Source organism: Caenorhabditis elegans, chromosome V (genome assembly GCF_000002985.6).
Source record: "Caenorhabditis elegans chromosome V".
Lineage (NCBI taxonomy): Eukaryota > Metazoa > Nematoda > Chromadorea > Rhabditida > Rhabditidae > Caenorhabditis > Caenorhabditis elegans.
The window spans coordinates 8427506-8441061 of record NC_003283.11 but is presented as its reverse complement, the minus strand read 5'-3'; the positions used below and the strand labels follow the sequence as shown (position 1 = coordinate 8441061).

Sequence of the window (13556 nt, the reverse complement as noted above, 5' to 3'; positions counted from 1 at the left end):
TGGAAAGCGTGGCGAGATAATGTGGCATAAATGTGCCCTCCCTTGAAGTCTTAGCGGAAGACAATTAAAATAAACTGTAGCTAAAACATATGAAACTTTGTCGGTATTGAGCTCGATGCAGAATGACCGTCTGTAAATTAGGATCATACGCAATACGATAATAGTCCTTATGACTTTTTTTTTTGAATATTATTCACTTTTTTGTAGAAAATCTTAGACTTCCTAAAAATCTTTGCATAGAGCTGATCATTGAAAATCAAATACCATCGCGTCATTCAAATGATTCTCAGTAAATTTATGACAACATAAAATCCTAAGCTTTTGTGAGAACTGCCTTTAAGTCAAACACCTCTTTATCCTCTTTCCTCCAATCAGACGTGAATTCTTCTTGCAAAAAAAAGAAAATACATAATCTATGAACTTGTGCGTCATACGCGTTCCATTTTCTTCCTTACGCTAATCAGATTTTCTCCTGAAAAATACTCTTTCTTTAAAAGAATCTAACAAAGTTTTACCCCCTGACAACGACTCACATAACACGGTTAGTTCCGCCGCCTCGACTTGAAATTGTTGTGTTAGTCTATAATTTTTCTTTCTTTTTTGCGTTTTTTTTTTTTTGAAAAAAAACCTGAGCTTTTGAACGCTCAGACTTCAAGATTTTGAGTAGACATGGCGAGATAAATTCGTTCATGCATAAGGAAGATTTGTAGCTCTGTGATTTATTTCAGTACTAACTATAAATTTTAATAAAGATTCTATTTTTTTTTTCACTTTTATTGAATTGCTATTATTCAAAAGATCTGACCGTCTTCTGACAAAAACTAACAAAACATCATCACGTTTCAACTCGTCAAGCATCAATGAGTAAACGTGAAAAATATAAACTCGTTCATGCATATTCTCTTTTCGGAGCACAGTGATTTTTTAGCACTCTTATACCTTTTCTCTACCCTCTTTCGACATTTTGCGTTATTTCTACTCACGATTGGCAGCAACTCGATACTGGCAAGGGGACCACCAGCTCTACTGAAACTTGAAACCTTTCCCGCAGAGCCAAATCCGATTGAATGCCCTGTTCTTTTGTGCAGATAGTGGAATGGAATAGAGTGAAATGTCTCTCTTGTAGATAACCAACTCTTCTACTTCTATCTCCCCGCCTTCTTCGTTCCATCGCACTTTTTTGTTGGCATTGGAGGAGAACTCGAGTTGGACTGCAAATTTTGCATCCGATGAACGATTAATCCTTTCTACTCGTATATTTCTTTTCTTTCGTTACTCCAATTTCCACTCTATTTGGTTATTCGCTTTGGTGAGAGCATCTTTGAACTTTAGCCTAGTTCAGTCCGTCTTTAAAATCTAATAGTAAGAAAACAGTACACTGGCTCAAAATTGTAAAATAATAATTCAGAAATCTAGAAAAACTAAAATAGATGAATATAATAAATTCACCAGTTTCTAAAGGCAATCGTGAGAACTTTATATTTGGAGTTCAAAAAAATCTTCGTAAATAATTCAATTGTTTGATTTTATTTGGTGAGGCCAGATTTTTTGATATGAAAAACTATTCAGGCTTTTATGTACATAAGGCAGTAGGCCCTCGTGTAGGTGCAAAGCAGGGGTTGGTTGTTAGGCAGGAATTCTTGTGCTTGTAGGCTTGCTTCCTGACCTCGATGTTTAAATTGTTGGGGCCAAACAACAAGAAGCTTTTCCCTGTTTTTTCTATTAGTATTGCACTCCCGTCTTGTAATATCTTCCACACTTTTTGGAAATTTTGGTAATTTCATAAACAGTGAAAAAAGTGAAATAAGTTTAAACGCATTCTGAGCGCATATAAAAATGTTAAAGTATGTACATATGCTTAAAGTTTGAAACGGTCTAACAATTTTATCAATGAAAAATTATTTTGCCGAAGGTAGCTGCAATAGATTTTCAATTGAACCTAGGTTCTGCATGCCATATTAATAGAGGAAATACAATAACTATTTTCATTTATACAAGTTTGGATGGTGGTTTTTTAATAGAATAGAAGATTAAAATTCAGATAAAGAATCATGAAACGTTAAATAATTTTTCTTTGTTGAGCCTTTGACTGTACAATAATAGATTATGGGCGGAGTCTCTTCTCCAGTTGAACAAGAAAAAACATTATTTGTGTTCATCCGATGATCGGTGAACTCCTCCCATTTATTCATTCATCTCCTTGTTCTTTTTCTCCATCTTTGTTGCCACCAACTTCTTGAGATTCTTCATTATTCATTTCTTGTCTTTTTCTTTGTGCCAAACAATCGTCACAAAAGCGCCAAAGTGACAGGCGCCAAAAGAAGCCCAAGAAGGAAAAGAAGAAGATGAAGCTCACCCTAAAGATCACAAAAAGAGCATTAGGCTCTTCGGCCCGTCCTCTCTTATTCCATCTCAATTTTGTTCATTCATCCATGTGAATGAACACTCCACCAATACACACATACAAATTCAGTCATTTCCTTGACTTCACTCTTTTTCTGCTCTCCTTTCCTTTTTCCTCGTTTGGTTGTACTCTGAAGTTTTTATTTTTGCGAATCACTTCTTAAAAAGTATGATTCAAGGCGACTAACGATGCTCACTGATCGGCTCCTCACACGGATCGGGTCTCTCCGTGGACTCTCACCTCTTCGCATGGGCAGCTTCGGATCAGTTTCGTCTGTTCCGCCCGGATCAGCTAAAATTCCGGCGTTTCAGGTTAGCAAGTGATGTTGTGATTGTGTTTGTCAATAGTTTCAGATTACCTCTTTCCAAATACTTTCACATTTATACAAAATATTACAGCTATATGGGAAAATACGGTATACAAAAAGTATCCAACGTGTTGTACGATTTTGTGATATTTTTCAAATCCTATTTGAATAATAGAGATCGAGTTATTCTTAACCAAATTTTCCCCCATTTCTTTTTTGTTTGCCAGATTTGGACAGACAACACAATAACAGAATTTTAAAGCTTTTTGTCGCATATTCCGCACATGAGCCAAAAACATTCAACACTTTCTAAAAAAATTGATAAAAATATTTCAAAATTATTCTTAAATTTATTTTATATTAGTAAATTGTTTATATGGCCAGCAGATAGGTTATTGTAAATTCAAAATAAAACATGACTATAATTATTTTAAAGTCTTTTGTTACTAGAGTAACAACAATTTTGTTAAATTTTATATAAATTTTTCTAACCAGAAATGGACTCTAGTAGAAAATTTTTAAAAAAACCATATAATTTCAGATCCATATAGGCATTTAGGGTTAACTTCTTCTAGATTTGTTTTTGAGTAACTAAAAAATCTAAACAGCTAAAATCTAAATACAGAATCTAAAAATGATTACCACACAAGGAAATATGCAAAAGTCTCTCTTGAAGCTCATAAATAACTCTTTGCTATCATCTATCCCACTCTCATTTTCGATCATATTTAGCCAGTCCGTCAGTCAATTTGTCGTTTTTTTGCTGCTCCTCTTCTCATCCATTTTGTCAGTAAATATTGGTGTCAAGGGACGCGTGTCAAGTCCAAAAAATATGTAGTTTCTGAGACGAAAATTGATTTATCTCGATTGATGTGCAAAATGAAATAAAATAAAATAAAAAGAGAAACCGAAGAAGAAAAAGTCGTTGTCGGTCAGATGGATATCTATATGGAAGTGCCGCTTCTTTCAAATCCCTCGTGGGGTAACATTGTTGCTCTATGGGACTCTGTGACTCTGTAACACATCCCCCACGCATTCTTAGATGACAACCTATTCAAAAGAAGAAAAGAAAGGGGTCAAATGTTACTACAAGAGGCTTCTCCAAAATTAATCTATTTCTAAAAAAAAGGCTCTCTACAAACATGGCGACCTTGAGCTCTTCTCTTTTCTGCTATTGTTCGTGTCTTTTGCTCCTCTTCCGCTCCTTCTCCGAAAAAACTACGCCTCCCCAGAAGAGCTCTGTGAGCTGCTGCTCTGCTACAAGAAGTTTTTTGCTCGACGCTTCTCTTTTTTTTTCGTTTTTTGGCACCCCCTTATTGAAAAGTAAACATCAACCAAACATGGGAACTCAAGGAGATTTTGGAGTGAACGCTTCATGTAAAAAATGAATTCTTACTGTGAAGTCTGATCAGTTTTTAAAAGTTTTTATATTGAAAATTATTTGTCAAAATTCAAATTTCTGTGATTTTTAAAAGAAGTGCAATTATAAAAATGGTCTCGTCACGGGTCTTGCACAGAGTGTTTTAGAGTTATGAGTGCGTGCCTTTGAAATTACTGTAGATACTTCATGTGCGAATTGATATTGTCCGTTATCCAATTCAAAACAATTTTCAGATCAAAAACAATTATCTTTAAAAAAACATTCATCGAAATGCATATTTTTTTAAATTTGATAGAAGTCAGTAAGTAAATTTTTTTCAGTACTTTACAGTAAGAACATAGAACGGGCGGCAAGACCATTCAGAATATGTGGACTTCCCTTGAAGTTTATAGAAAAAAACTCATCCTCCAGACACGTAAAAAACTCTAGCAATGTTTTTTGAACTATGCTAATCTGTGCACTCGAATGTACCGAAATCTCTCAATCCAACCTTCAGGACCGTAAATTAGAAATGACAAATGAGAGTACATAAAGAGTTCATAAATCTCTTTCCGCTTTTCTTTATTTTTTTGTTGCTCTATATGGGTTTCAACACAAACAACTTTCCATCTCAATTCTTCCTTATTCTTTGTCGTCTTCTCTCCACTTTCAGTTGTATCTTTTCTGCTCAACCTTTTCTTATTTGGAATGGGCCAGACTTGGACGCTGGGACGGGATACACTTTGTCTCTTGTTTTGGGTTACATATTCGGCGCTTTTCCCTATCTCTCTATATCTCTCACACTCTTTCATTTTTTCCGGCCACGGATAATCTTGATTGGCTGTGTCAGCTTTGACGGGTCTGTTGGATTTTCTGTGCAACTTTCTAGAAATTTTCTGCTAACTAGAAGAAACCATTTCTAGAATTTGTAAACTTTCAAATTATTTCAGTAGGTAAATTGTTTAATTTCTGATCTCTTGATGTTTGAGTCTAGAAGCTGAATGATACAAAACAAGTAATAAAAAGTAGAACATCAGTTATTTACACATTGGAACACAGTCATGCTTCTTTTCCATTTTAGTTGACAGAAGTTTATTAATAAGATATATAAACTAAAGACCATCTGACACTGCGTCCAAACAACGAATTGGTCTTGACCCGCTTTTCTACTCGGTCGAAATTCGTTTATTATGTTCATCTCGTCCTCTTTTTCTTCACCATTTTCTTCTTTTCTTCTCATTTCAACATGGTGGGAAAGTAGAAAATACGAAAAAAACCCTCCATCTCCAATTTCAATAGTCGTTGAACTTTTTTTGTATTCTGCAAGAGCAGTGGTGGGACCCTTGTAGTTTTCATTCTTTCTTCTATGTCCCCCGCACCGCGCACCCGGGGGCACATACAATGATAATCCAGTGCGTGGCACATGAAAGAGACATTTGTGCTCTTTTCTCTGCTCGACCAGCGCCGCTCTGATGAACCGGTTACAGAGAGATAGATTGAGAGAAAGAGTAAAGTTAAAGAAAAAGACGGGCAATGATTCGATTTGTGTTGTGCTGTGAAGGGACCACGGGGGTTGTAGGTTGTGAGCATGAACCGAGATTTAGAAAACAAATGTGTTCGAATGTTCAAGGTGGGCTTAATTTTGGGGAGGCTTTCTGCATGTGATGGCTCTTGAAATATAAATGAGCAAAAGGATGTGCTGGAGAAGATGCAAAACATTTTGTTGTCTTCCAACGCATTAAAACACTCTTCCCCCCACGAGCATCAATTTTTCTTTTTTTGGGGAAATAATTTCCGATAAACATTCTGTGTCACTTTAACTTTGAAAAGTCAACGAGAGCGCCAGTTATGGAATTTACATATTGTGTTTCTGGTCTTCGATTTTGTGAATTCGAAAAGAGATTTTTTTTTTCGGTTTTTTACCTCAAAAATAACCTTTTCTATACGATTAGAAATCTCGTATTTTTCACAAATATTTGCAAATTTATATAAATAATTAATTCGATAAAGTTTTTGCGCGTAAACTCCGATGTGATTGCGTACTATGGGTTACTGTAGGCATTCTATCTTACGAGCAAAACATTTGTTTGTTTTTCATTCAACATTTAATATTTTTAAATTTGTATCGCTATGTTTTTTTAATCGAAAATTGATAAATACAAATTATTATTGATAAATATGACTTCACCAGTGCTTATAAAGTTCTTCGCTGCAACATTGATAACCTGATAACGCAATTTTCGCCTCACTCCTCCGAATGTTTATGTTTAATTAGGCCTCTTCGAATAAACAGTTCTGCCACAAAGTAGTTGAAGATTTAATTTCAACCGCGTGCCTCTGTCTGACCGGTGGCTGTTATTTATTTGTCGTTCCCTCTTTTTTTTCTGTCTCGTCGTCACCCATTTCAATTTACTCGACATTAGACATCTATAGGGAAATAGTGAAAGTTTTCAAGAGAGAATAGACTAGAAAACAGTCGATACGTGATGAAGATATACCATTTTGGTTTACAGATTTAAAAATATTGTTTCGTTCACCCGTTCAACTGTTCTAGTGTCATGTGAAACTCATTACCGATGTGGTTAAAAATGTCATTTTCTGAAAAATCATGCGACCTTCTTTTTTAAAAACTTGATATTTATTTATGTTGTGTTATTTGAAATAAATATTTTCAAATTTTCAGATGGACTACACAATAACAGAAACGGATACTCTGGAAAGAGTAGCCGCATCTCACGATTGTACAGTAGGAGAACTCATGAAGCTCAATAAAATGGCATCGAGAATGGTATTTCCTGGTCAGAAGATACTAGTACCACTAGCCAATGCTGATGACGTCTTTGATCCACCATCGTCTGCCTCTTCACTCAAATCCTCAGGAAATCAAATATCTGGAATTGAAAATGCAGGTTCGTTTCGACCACCAACCACAATTTGCAGGGAAAGAGCATGAAACAAGTGCACTTGTTTTTTTTGTTTCCAAGTGCGTGCTTCTGGTTGCTCTGCTAGAAACAGGAAATGAAAAAAAGAATATTGAGAACAAAGGTTAAATATTCTTTTAATGTTTCAGAAGATGGAATACGAAAAGGTCCAGGGGGCGCTGTTCCGGCTCATGTTCGGAGAGGATCATTCACAAAAACCCAGTCAGCTCCGATACCACGTGGAAGTAATGATGAAGCTGATACAGATTGTTTACAGCGGTTTCTGAAGATCAAAGTGAAACAGGTCACTGAATCAGATGGAACTGTATCAGGAACACTTCTCGTTACTCCAAATTGTTTGATGTTCGATCCCGATGTTTCTCATCCATTAGTGAAGGAAAATGGTCCAGACTTGTACGGAATGGTCGCAAAGTGGGATTTTCAAATTTGAAAAATAAGAATAATTAACCTATGATGTTTCAGTATGGATGAAATTCAATCAGTATCGGTTTACAAAGAAATAAGTGGATTGACTGGCGATAAAGCGGAGAAAAAGAGAGATATCTTCGATCCAGATCATCTACGAACACCTGAAGATAGTCCAAAAGTAAGAAATTATAGTGAGAATTTAAAAGAAAACTTTTTTCATTTCAGAAGCAAATAAAACAAAATGGAGAAATTGAAATTGCGAAGAACGAGGAAGTAGCGTTCGAAGCAGGATCTGTTGACTCAAATCATTCTCCAAAATTTGGAAGTGATATTGCTTTGCCTGCAATTTCAGAAGAAACAAAAGATTCTCCGTGTGAAGAAGCTAAAGGAGATTTGTCAAGGAATAGATCAGCTACACTTGGAGATGAGGAAATTCAGTTAAGAGCTAGATCTCGGACATCTTCACAAGCTAGCAGTAATGATGAGAGGCCAAGAAGTTTCTCCGAATTGGATACTCCATCAGAAGGAAAGAATATCGGAAGATTTTCGCCAAACGCTGCAAGGAGATCATTCGGAAAGCTTGGAAGAACTTTAAGGTAAAGTTAATAGACTCGAAGTTTCTTAATAAATTAATTTCAGTGCCCGAGCAAAATCCATTCAAGGTACAGTAACATCTGGCGCCGAAAAAGTCGTTGGAACAGCAGTTCAAGGGACAAAAACTGTTGCTCACGGAGTTGTGACACATACGAAAAGTGCTGCAGATACGCTACAATCAGGGATTGAAAATGGGGCGAAGGTAAGGGAAATCAGTAAATTGCAATAGAAATGAGAGAAATTACAACTGTTAAAAAATGTAGAATTTTCCTAAATTTTTTTTAATTCTGCAATTCTGCAACATATGTTTGCGTTTTCCGGTTACATTAATTGGAGTTTCTTCATTTTTTTTTCGTTTCTGCCAAGCAGCCTCTAATAAATGCCGAGTGTACAGACTCCGCCCCTTTTTCGCGTTTTTTTGGCTTGCGAAAAAATGTCCCCTTTCGTTTTCGTTAATAACTCCAGAGCCGTGTGACTTCATGTTCTAATATTTGAAATCCTACTAGAAATATTTTGCCCCACGGTGGAGCAAAAAACGGCACTAAGTTCGGAGCAAAATTGAGCCCAGGACGGCTTTCCCCAGTCTGAAAAAAATTTTTGTTGCTCTTTTTACCCCCAAAAAAGCATGTTTTAATTGAATTAAAATTCGGGTTTTGCTCTGTTTTGTTTCAAACTCATGTGCAAGATACTACTCAGAGAAACTGATTTTTTGAAAAAAAGTTTGAGTTCATAAGTGCAAAACAAAAAAAGTTGTGATAAAACAAAAGGCCAAAAAATGCCATTTTGCCAAAAAAAATTTTTTTTTCGTAAAAGTAGTTTTTCGTCTTTATCTCAAGTTCTACTTCATCTTTTTTGATATTTTTTTTGTTTACCCCACGTACAAAAGTACGCTGAACACGATTTTTAACTCAGAATTGGAAAAAGTTCTATGAGTCGGCCGAGCAAGACGAATAAGTGCCAAATTTTGCACACTTCCCCTATTTCGCGAATCTACTTTTTCAAACATAACTCGGTCAGTTTTCAATTTTTCTTAGTTTTCCAAAAATTGACGTTAGGTCTCATCAAGACGCATCGAGACATATAAAATTTGTAAAAAGTTCAGTGGGAAAATTTTTCAAGAAAAAAATAATTCAAAAATTTAGTACTGGGGGGAGTGGTTTCCTGCGTCTCCTGAACATTTTTTCCACTAAAGTTTTGCGGAATGTATTTTTGATTCATAGTTTTTGATTTTATTTAATGGAAGATGAAGTTTCGTCGCATTAGAAATACTCTGCAAAGAGATATTATTTTTATTAATTTTCAGGCCAAAACTTGTTTTTTCTATACATCTGTCTGTGTACAAGATATAGCCCTCAACTGTACGTCTCCTTTTTGGGAAATCAATAATGAGTACAATCCTGTAATAAAATTTTCAAAAATTCGTTTTCCCGCTGACATATCAGTAATAAACGGTTTTCGAGCGCCTTTTCTCAACATGTAATTATTGAAGAAAGCGGAATCGAAAAACGACTCCCTCCAGAAATTTCCCTTCCCTATACCCCAGTTTGAGGTGTCTCCCGCATGGCCGAGGGGTTAGTGCGTATGACTGCAGAACTTTTGGTAGTTGGTTCAATTCTACCAAGTGATAAATTTTTTTGTTTTTGTGAGTAATCGGGATTCGAATAGAAATACTCGATTTTATACAAAATATGGGTACGTCTCCCCTAATATAAAGCCTCCTCAAACTTCAATCAATCAAAACTCAGCTTTAACTGATTCATCGGGTGCATCTGTTTTTGGTCAAACCGAACTCAAAAATTAAGAAGACTCCCATTGACCTACTGAAATTTTCACAAACCCTCTAACAGGTTCGAGGCGAAGCCGAGAACCTACGCCCGGCAAGGGGACTCGCCTTACACCCCCTACAACTGGCGGGCCCGCAGGGCCCGCTAGTCATAATTTTAAACATCGATTGTCAAATTTTCAGACATTTTTTTCCGCAAATAAAAACTTTGGTCATCGGAAGGAAATTGGCTGAATCTCTAAAATCTGGCTAAAAATCGATAATTTTACATTAAGAAACGTCTTTTTTTGCGGAAAAACGTTTGAAAATAGATCAATTAATAGACAAATTATTTTTCAGATTAGAATTTATATATAAAACAAAAAATGAAGAAAAACTAATCAATATTGCCGAAAAACGCGAAAATGTCAAAAAACTATGCCATTTGGTGATTGAAAAATAATTAAGCCCTTTTTTCAAAACTGAAAATTTTTTTTTAAAAATTATATACATGTTTTACAATAATATTCAGTTATTACGGTATATTTTCTGTCAAGTTTAAAACAAAAAATGTTAACTCTACTGCACCTTTAAACATACCAAAATCTAAGCCTTCTTCAAAAAGTCTTATCATTTTAAATAACCGAAAGTAAAAATCAATTCTAACAAAAAATTAATTCAGGCAGCAGCTGATGTTGCTGGACGTGTTGTCGACAAAGGGCAATCACTAATGAGTGAAAGCATCAATGGCGTCACAGAAATTTTCAGTGTCCCTGACTTTGAGGTGAGAAATAACGAAACATTTTTACACAGTTGAATGGGAAAATGTGTATTTTTTTTTGTTTATCGGTACGAGATCGAGCAATTAAGCGAACAGTACCCGTTCTACTTGAATGGTATTCGTAATCAAAGTAGTACCGAATCAATCGAACTGGTCTTCCAATAAAGTTGTCCCAGACACACACACCAAGTGAAGAGTGTGTTGATGCGAAAAACGATATTAACGAGATTATGTGTGAATCCTCCGCTTTTTGAATACTTTTTTGTGTATTAGCGCCTATTTTATTTTATTTTCCGACGGCAGCCTGACGCGCGGAACTATTCTCATTTAACACCGGTCTCCATATCATTTTGAATTTCAATTTTCAATATGAATGGATTGCTACGAAAACCCTTTAGAAAACGATCTGATAGCTATGATTTGATTGCGTTGACTGAGAAAATTTCTGAAGAAAATGATGCTTCGAATAATAATAATAATAATGAGGTAATTTTCATGTCAGATTGACATTTTTTAAAAATTATTGAAAATTTTTTTTTTTTTTAATTCTTCAAAATTAATTTTTTATATTTACAGCAACCAGCAAAAAGTCCATTGGCAATGAAACGTGAGCAGTCTCTGGCAAAACTTCAAGATTTGAGAAGGCAAACTGCTGAAGCACGAGAAAATTCTGCAAAAGAAAATCATGCGGGCGTGTGAGTTTTTCTGGATTATTGAAAAAAAAAAACATTTATAATTTTATCCGAAAAAATTTTTCTCGAAAATATTTAGCCAAAATATTCTGTAATGGAGCAGTTCACTGCTCATTTAATTTTAAAAATTTCCAAAATACCGAATTTCTCAAAAAAAAATTTAATCCGTTTCACATATTTCGAGAAATGTTAAAAATGTCGCATTCTAAAAAAAAAGAAACCTCAAAAAATTTTAGAAACTTCGAAAACTTTTGAGAAACTATTAAATAATTTTGGAAAGTTCAAGAAACTCCTGTGAAATTTTTCTAGAAAAAAAATTAATGAAAATTATTTTATAAAAACCTGGGTGCGACTTTCGGTATTTTGAGGACACTTTTAATTTATTCCAGTAATTGAAAGAATTAAAAAAATTTTCAAAAAATTAATAATCCCTCTGGCAAAGTTTCAGATTTGCATGTGCCACATCAAGTGACGAAGCACCGGATCTATTTGCGGCTGTTGACGAAATAATGGAACGGAATAGGATTCAGAGCAACGATTCGACAGCTTCTCAGTCACCAATTCTTCCATTCTACATGGCTGTCAGACTGACAAGAAATAAGAAAAAGAAGAGTGAGTTATGGATTAGTATTTGGACGTTTTTTCCCGTTAAAAGCTCAACTTTTTTGGCGAGAAAAAGATAGAAACGAAAAAAGAAAATGGGCATTTTTTGTCCTCATATTTCACAAAACTTAAGAAAACTGGGTCGAGTGAGCGAGTTTTCCTCTAAATTCCAACTATTTTCTTCTCCTCACACCTAAAATCTCATTTAATTTCGCCGTCCCGCACTCTTCTTCCCTTTTTTTCAATCCTTTCAAACAAATTAGGACGTGTGGCGGGCCACGAGAAAACTTTTCTGTTTTTCAAGCAGTTTTTATGCGTTTTTAGAAACTAGGCAGCCTTCCTTTGCATCCCATTGACTAGTTTTGTGCTCGAAATGTGTAATAGAGATTTAGAGACGCAGGGATTTTGACAAAACAAAATAGTATAGCAAACGAAGAGACGCAGAATGTCCTTCATTTATCCATTGCCTTGAAGCATGCGGTTTCTGGGAGACTTTGAGAACAAAATTACGTATTTGTTTCAATTTTAAAGTATATACTCGGTTCAACTTTTAGATTTAAAAAAAATTATTAAAGTTTTATAATTTTCAGAGTCTTCCACTAGCTCACCATCATACGACGAGGATATTGCCTTTGGAAATAAATTGAAAAGAGAGTTTTGGTTAGTTTTTTCAAAAGTTTTCGAAAATTACTGTTTTAGAAATTGGCATTACTAACTATAAATTTTTCTAATTTAAATAAATATATTTTTTATTTTAGAAACAGTTTTTTAACTAAAAAAAAGCATTAATTTAACAGACCCATAAAAACCACCAAGTATTTTAAAAATAAACTATATTTTTATATTTTCAGGTTCGCAGTACCACGTAATCAAGCCGACAACATTTACCACTTTTTACTGCAGTGGTCACCGGATAAGTACGGATTGGTGAGTCCCTGGGGCGATTTCCAGTTGAAAATGCAAATATTGAGCAATTTTTGATGAGTTTCTGGATGAAAATCTTTGATCTCAAAAAATTCTCAATTTTTAAAAACAAACGTCTTAAAGATTATTATGGTCAATTTTTCTAAAAATGGATTTTCGATTTTTCACAAAAATAGGAAGAAAAAAAACATATAATTTTCCCTTCAAGAAAAAAATAGCGAACCATTTTTTTTTCGTTGTTCGATTTTCTGATATTTCAAAAAAAAAATCGGATTTTCGGAAAAAATCTCACAATTTTTCGCTTTTTTGTTGAGTTAAATTATTTTTTTTTCATAAAATAATTAAGGGATTTTTTTGATAATTTTTATTATACTTTTTTGAAGGTTTTTTTTTCAATTTTTTATTGATCGTAACCAGACATATTTAGTTCAACAATGAAAAATTGAATTTTTATTTTTAACAAGATTTCAAAGATAGTGCTCGAAATATTAGTATTTAAATTTATAATTGGATCAGGAAAAATATTCAAAAATTCCAATCTAGGTTTTTCTTTTTTTTTATTTGTTCTGAAAATCAAAAACTAATAGTATTTGAAAATTTAAATAAAAGTAAATTGCTTTTTGAAATGCTTCATCTTTTTTTCAGGATACAACGACCTCAACAACCGAAGAACCTTCATCGGTGATGTCCAACGACGGACAAGATAAGGGATTCATTGTTCTTGGATCGAATGCCGACGAGTCTCTTGGAGGTACGCTATTTTGTTTTAACTACACAAT

The 13556-nt window shown here is 34.4% G+C and overlaps 1 protein-coding gene across 6 annotated transcripts in view; it reads left to right on the top strand.

Moving 5' to 3' along the window:
- The window catches only part of lmd-3, a gene marked incomplete at both ends in the record, with an annotated part of 29159 nt that overhangs the window by 3745 nt on the left and 11858 nt on the right, over window positions 1-13556 (top strand). For 2 of the 6 annotated variants that reach the window (NM_072772.4, NM_001380707.1), the window contains 12 exons: window positions 2653-2715; window positions 6755-6980; window positions 7142-7424; window positions 7476-7599; window positions 7647-8017; window positions 8061-8217; window positions 10460-10561; window positions 11135-11253; window positions 11699-11862; window positions 12444-12513; window positions 12705-12780; window positions 13423-13528. In NM_072772.4, coding sequence (NP_505173.2) covers window positions 2653-2715; window positions 6755-6980; window positions 7142-7424; window positions 7476-7599; window positions 7647-8017; window positions 8061-8217; window positions 10460-10561; window positions 11135-11253; window positions 11699-11862; window positions 12444-12513; window positions 12705-12780; window positions 13423-13528 — 1861 coding nt within the window. Of the gene's footprint in view, window positions 1-2652; window positions 2716-6754; window positions 6981-7141; window positions 7425-7475; window positions 7600-7646; window positions 8018-8060; window positions 8218-10459; window positions 10562-11134; window positions 11254-11692; window positions 11863-12443; window positions 12514-12704; window positions 12781-13422; window positions 13529-13556 lie in introns of those variants that run through there. The other 4 variants (NM_001373062.3, NM_001373064.1, NM_072773.7 and 1 more) reach the window with 2 other exon arrangements.